This window comes from Notolabrus celidotus, chromosome 19, assembly GCF_009762535.1.
Source record: "Notolabrus celidotus isolate fNotCel1 chromosome 19, fNotCel1.pri, whole genome shotgun sequence".
NCBI classification, from domain to species: Eukaryota; Metazoa; Chordata; class Actinopteri; order Labriformes; family Labridae; genus Notolabrus; species Notolabrus celidotus.
The window spans coordinates 918,026-924,295 of NC_048290.1; the positions used below are offsets into that span (position 1 = coordinate 918,026).

General features: G+C 43.3%; 1 protein-coding gene across 2 annotated transcripts in view; it reads left to right on the top strand.

The window, feature by feature from the left end:
* The window catches only part of ash2l (ash2 like, histone lysine methyltransferase complex subunit), a 7,250-nt gene extending 1,722 nt beyond the window's left edge, over nt 1–5,528 (top strand). Inside the window, exons 5-17 of one of the 2 annotated variants that reach the window (XM_034709519.1) lie at nt 364–458; nt 1,114–1,209; nt 1,403–1,498; nt 1,582–1,657; nt 1,791–1,808; nt 2,526–2,625; nt 2,828–3,045; nt 3,123–3,290; nt 3,374–3,567; nt 3,653–3,745; nt 3,858–3,956; nt 4,701–4,760; nt 4,852–5,528. In XM_034709519.1, the coding sequence (XP_034565410.1) occupies nt 364–458; nt 1,114–1,209; nt 1,403–1,498; nt 1,582–1,657; nt 1,791–1,808; nt 2,526–2,625; nt 2,828–3,045; nt 3,123–3,290; nt 3,374–3,567; nt 3,653–3,745; nt 3,858–3,956; nt 4,701–4,760; nt 4,852–4,959 (1,421 nt within the window). In that variant the 3' untranslated portion in view covers nt 4,960–5,528. The remainder of the gene's footprint in view (nt 1–363; nt 459–1,113; nt 1,210–1,402; nt 1,499–1,581; nt 1,658–1,790; nt 1,809–2,525; nt 2,626–2,827; nt 3,046–3,122; nt 3,291–3,373; nt 3,568–3,652; nt 3,746–3,857; nt 3,957–4,700; nt 4,761–4,851) is intronic. The other variant, XM_034709520.1, reaches the window with a different exon arrangement.
* Nucleotides 5,529–6,270: the final 742 nt, after the last annotated feature.

The following is a 6,270-nucleotide window of genomic DNA, read 5'->3' on the forward strand; positions in this document are numbered from 1 at the left end:
TAAGATAAGATTTATTTTTTCTTTTCAAGATTTTAATTTCCTTATTTAATTATTTGATTTAATTTTCTTGTACATGAACAGAGGTGTTTTAACTCTCTCTCTCTCTCTCTCTCCCTCTCTCTCTCTCTCTCTCTCTCTCTCTCTCTCTCTCTCTCTGCCCCCCCCCACTCTCGTCTCCTCTCTCTCTCTCTCGTCCCTCTCTCTCTCTCCCTCTCGTCTCCCTCCACCCTCTCTCGTCTCTCTCTCTCTCTCTCTCTCTCTCTCTCTCTCTCTCCCTCTCTCCCTCTCATCCGTCCCATCATCCCTCCATCATCTCTCTCTCTCCTCTCTCTCTCTCTCTCTCTCTCTCGCGCTCTCTCGTAGACCTGAAGGAGATGTGTCTCACAGCGCTGGCCAACCTGACATGGCGCTCCAGAACACAAGACGAGCACCCAAAGACCATGTTCTCCAAAGACAAGGTGTTCAACACGGATCAATGTTGATGCTAAAGCTCACTGATTTAAACTTCTTCTTTAAAACTGAGTCTCTGAAATGCACCTCACTTGACTTTCAGAAAAGATAATGTCACCTTTTAAGGCATATTTACATGTTGCCAGACCTCCAATCATAATGAGGCGTTGTCCTAGAAAAACTCATAGGTAATCATAATTAGGGGTGTGAATTGCTGGGTGACTCACAATGTGGTACGCAATACTCGGCCCACGATGACAATAACATCACGACACATCAGTACAGCAATAATTGATACATTGCAAAATAATCCAGTAATGAAACATCTCAATATCTGATGAACAGAAGAAGAAAAACATGACCTTTTAAAAGGAAATTTGCAGGGTCTGGCACGCCCACAGCATCAGGCCACCCCTGCCTTCTTCTTCTTTTGACAAGTTCCCCTCATTTGTATCATTAACACCACCGCATGGAGTCATTGAGAAGTGGCAGGGGAACTTATCACATCACTACTTTTATGACGTGTCATGACGACAAAATATCACCGCATTAATTTTGTCTCATCCCTCATCATAATCCAATCCATATAAAACTCCCCTTTAAGTCTCACTGAGTGTGTTCGGTCTCATCCTCTCTGACATCTGCTCTCCTTCCTCTCTGCAGGACATCATACCGTTCATTGACAAGTACTGGGAGTGCATGACGACCCGCCAGAGACCGGGGAAGCTCACCTGGCCCAACAACATCGTGAAGACCATGGTAATGTTTTATTAATCCAGATCTGTTGGTGAACAAGTTACTGAAGCTGTCAGAGAAGTTTATTGTTTATATTGAGACGTAGAAGAGTGGAGGTCAAGAAGTGTAATGAAAGTTAAAGTCCTGGTTTGAAGCTCTTAAAAACCTTCTCCTGCTTTAATTTAGTTCATTAACAGTCGTGTTGTTTTTGTCTCAGAGCAAAGAGCGAGACGTCTTCCTGGTGAAGGAGCACCCTGACCCCGGCAGCAAAGACCCAGAGGAGGAGTACCCTAAGTTTGGACTCTTAGACCAGGTACTTTTCAGCTTAATGTTGCACAAAGAAAAAGACTTGGTCTGCAGAAACTAAACCACATCATCTCGATCTCTCCTCTGCAGGACCTGGGGAACATTGGACCCTCCTACGACACGCAGAAGCAGACCACAGCCGCTCCCACTGCAGGCGGGCTGAACGGTAAGGATCCTAAACGCACCTTCAGATCCATCACACGATAATCTGTTTGAACTAAACCCAAGTGAAGGAGAGAGAGAGCGGAGTGAAAGTGAGAAACGTGACGACCGTGGTCATTTTGTGCGTTGTGTTCCAGGTGGATCTTCTTTCTCAGGTGAATATGCAGCTTCTTGTCATGTGGAGCTGATCACTGTGTCTTTGTGTCTTGTAATCCTTTGGATAGAAGTTGGCCCACAACTCAAACCTCAAATTTATTTCATAAAAATCAATAAACATCTTGTGGGCAACTTCATCCACGTACGGCTGTAACGTCCCCGTCTGCTCTCTGTTTGGTGCCCCGCCTCCCTGAAAAGCTTCGTCCCTGTTGGTCAAATCTTCCTCGTCTCTGCTGCTTGCTGCTGATTCCTGAAACCCTCTGTCCTGTTAGAACACTGTCCTTCTCCCCTCCCTCCAGAGATAGACCCTGATGTTCAAAGATAAGATGCTTCTTTAATTAAAGCCACCAGACAAACGCTGTGATTCTAACAGTTTGGATTATCTCCTGGATGATACCATGCTACTAATTCCTGCCTTGTTTTGCTCCTGTTGTGTCCCTGTGCACACCCAACGCTTAATAACAAACCTGCTTCCACTGTGTGTGCCAGTCTGTGTGTGTGTGTGTGCCAGTCTGTGTGTGTGTGTGTGTGTGTGTGTGCCAGTCTGTGTGTGTGTGTTTGCACTCCAGATCGTCTGTCTGGGGATTGTTGGTGTGCAAAGATTAAGAAAGGATGAATTCTGCTGTATCAGACCACATTTAGAGCTTCTACTGGCAACTGGTGTGATTGTTCCTGTTTCACGTTCAGGAGTAAAACCTGTGTTGTGTTTTTTAAAGGTGCTCTGGCTCCTGGTCCAGGAAAAGGAAGAGGGGCCAAACGTAAGCAGCAGCAGCAGCAGGAGGGCGCTGCAGCTGGAGCCACCAAGAGAACAAGGAGGTATGAGAACCACACATGCTGATACACTTCATACGGCCAGATTCCACCAGATCCGGTCCGTTACAGCTCCAGGTTTCTATTCTAGTCCATGTGTTAACTTCCACTGGATCCGCTCTGTTGCGTTCCGGCTGCGTCTCTGATCCAGTCTGTTTCAAGTGGATCAGACTTTAAAGCCTCCATCCTCTGTTTCTTCTCCCCACAGTGACCCCTTGTTCTCAGCCCAGCGCCTCCCCCCTCACGGTTACCCTCTGGAGCACCCCTTCAACAAAGACGGGTACCGTTACATCCTAGCAGAGCCGGACCCTCACGCTCCAGACCCGGAGAAGCTGGAGCTGGACTGCTGGGCCGGAAAACCCATCCCTGGTGATCTGTACAGAGCCTGTCTGTACGAGCGGGTGCTGCTGGCCCTGCATGACCGAGGTAAGGACACCTTCAGAGAGAGGGGGTGCAACCTTTAAGGAAAGAGGACTCGTTTAATGTGTGAATGTGTGTTTCAGCGCCTCAGCTGAAGATCTCTGACGACCGTCTGACTGTGACCGGGGAGAAGGGTTACTCCATGGTGCGAGCGTCGCACGGCGTGAGGAAAGGTTCCTGGTACTTTGAGGTCTCTATCGAAGAGATGCCTCCGGACACCGCAGCCAGGCTCGGCTGGTCTCAACCGCTCGGTCCGTGGTGCTTCCTTTACACCTTTCCTAACTCCTTAAATCCTCATTCTTATTTAAACTTCTTGTAACACTCGTGTCTTCAGGTAACCTGCAGGCTCCTCTGGGTTACGACAAGTTCAGCTACTCGTGGCGCAGCAAGAAGGGAACGCGCTTCCACCAGTCCATAGGGAAACATTACTCCTCCAGTTACGGTCAGGGAGACACGCTGGGCTTCTTCATCGAGCTGCCCGACGCCACAGAGACCGCCAAGGCTCTGCCCGACACGTACAAAGACAAGGTAACACCTGAGACGCCACCAGAGCTGCACGGACTGAACACGAGTCCTTAATCTGATCCTGAATCTGATGTGTTCCCTCTCTCAGGCGCTCATTAAGTTCAAGAGCTACCTGTACTTTGAGGAGAAGGATTACGTGGACAAGGCGGAGAAGAGCCTCAAATCCATGACGCCAAGCAAGGTGAGAGGAACTCTCCTCCATGAAGAGAAGAGAAGGAGAGATTTGTTGTCTGAATGATTTAATTTCTGCTGAAAGAAAAGTTCCATGAAATAACCTGAGTTATTTATTTTAGATGATTTTCTATAAAAACGGAGTGAGTCAAGGAGTCGCGTACGAGAACCTGTTTGAAGGTCTCTACTTCCCCGCGATCTCGCTCTACAAGAGCTGCACGGTCAGTCAGTCTGTCAGTCTGTCCTATCCTCTGTTTTTGTTTTCTTACTCTCTCTGTCCTGGTTTGTTTCTCTCTTTCTCACTCTCTCCATCCTTCTTTCTTTTTACCCCTTTTTGTCTTTATTTTCTCTGTTTGCTTTCTGTCCTTCTCTTTCATTTGTTCGCTGTTTATTTATTTATTTCTGTCAATTTATCTTTTTCATTCTCTTTCTTTATTTTTTGTTTAACTCTTTTTCTTTCCATACAATTTTTTGACTTTCCTTTTTTTCCCTTTTATTTTAATTTTGACAATTTTCTTGATTTTTTTTCTTTCTTTTTAGATTTGATTTCTGTCTTGCTTTTTTGAATTAATTAATTTTCGATTTAATTTATTTATTTTATAAATTATTATTATTTTTTTCTTTTTTAGATTTTCTTTTTTAAATTTATTTTCTTTCTTTATTATTTAGATATAATTTCTTTCTTGCTTTCTAAGATTATTTTTCCTTCCTTTTTTGAATTAATTTCTTAATTTTTTTAAATTACCTTTTTTTGAATTCATGTTTTTTTCTTTTTTAGATTTTATTCATTTATTTTTTAGATTTATTTTCTTTCTTTCTTTTTTAGATTTATTGTCTTTTTAAGATTTTAATTTCCTTATTTAATTTTTTGATTTAATTTCCATTTCTTAGGATGTTTTTTTCTCTCTTTTTTTCCCTTCTTTTATATTTATTTTTTCTTCCTGACCTTCCTCTCTCTTCCTCAGGTGTCGGTGAATTTTGGTCCTACGTTCAAACACCCTCCGAAGGAAGTGAAGTACCAGCCGGTGAGCTCTCCTTCTCATTCGCCCTCACACCACCTCATTAACCGCTCCTTTAATCGCCTGTTTGACTGACTGTGTGTTCGTTCCCTCTCAGATGAGCGACATGGGCTGGGGCGCAGTGATCGAGCACACGCTGGCCGACATGTTGTACCACGTGGAGACGGACGTGGAAGGACGCCGCAGTCCTCCGTGGGAAGGATGAACGGCTGTGATTTCAGTACGAACTCACCTCCTGCAGTTCAAACATGGTTCCACCTTCAGATCAGTTCAAACACATGAAAGCACCTCACATCCACAGCCAGCTGTAGAGCAAACTAACTGTGCCTGATCACATCTCATGCAATATTTGATTCACATAAAACCTGAGGTTCAACTTCTTGAGTTCAACCCTTCAAAGATGTTGAAGCCGTCGCAGCCTGTGTCATGGCTGCGGGCTGAAGCAGCTCCAGACTTCCTTGTTAGTCACTTAGCCGTGAGATTCTGTCCCAGGTTTAAAGTTCTTCGTCTTCATTATGTGTTAGCTCACATTCCTCTGTGAAAATCAAGCAGCTGAATCCACTTCTTTTTGGTGCTCTGTTCTGAAACGTGTAAATATGGAAGCCGACCGTCTCGTACACTTCACGGTGGTTCTGTAGAGAAGAGATGATCCTGCAGTCTTTAGTGTGTTCAGTTATTCTGCTTATTTTATTTGTTTACAATGTGTGTCAGTTATTTACTGTTTTATACTCTTGGTAAAATAAGAATAAAAAAATGCTTCATGAACAAAATGAACAACTTCTTTTTGGGCTTTTGAGATCCTTAGAATTAAATTAGATGGACATATTATTATTACTAACACTTTTAGCATTTATGAGTTTAATAAAGACATAAATATTAAAAAAAAATACATAAAACACTTCCTCTTTTATCAGAGGGAGGCGTCTACACTACACTGTTGGTCAAACCAATACTCAAAAGACCCAAATGAGATGTTTGGGGTCCAGTAGCTCCTCAGACCAGCCTGAGACCACACTAAGGTTTTTACCACAGTGTCAACAGGCAGAGGGGGAATGTGACAGACTACTTCCTGTGGAGTGATTTGATATGACGTGTGATCAGGTCGTTCCTGATGTCACTTTTGTGTTCTAGAATGAATCAGTGTTCTATTCAGCTTTGATCAACAGACAGCATTCCATTCTATTCCCCTTTGATGTGTTCCATTCCGTTCTATTCCCCTTTGATGTGTTCCATTCCGTTCTATTCCCCTTTGATGTGTTCCATTCCGTTCTATTCCCCTTTGATGTGTTCCATTCCATTCTATTCCCCTTTGATGTGTTCCATTCCGTTCTTTTGATTCCATTCTTTTCCACTCGTAGTAATTCCTTTCCTTTCTGTCTTTATTCTCTCTGTTCTTTACTTCCTGTCTTTCTTTTTTTTGTCTTTCTGAGAATTTTGCTATTTTCTTTCTTTACATGTTCTTTTTTCACTCTTATTTTCTTTCTTTCATTTTTTTATTTTAACAATTTTCTGAATT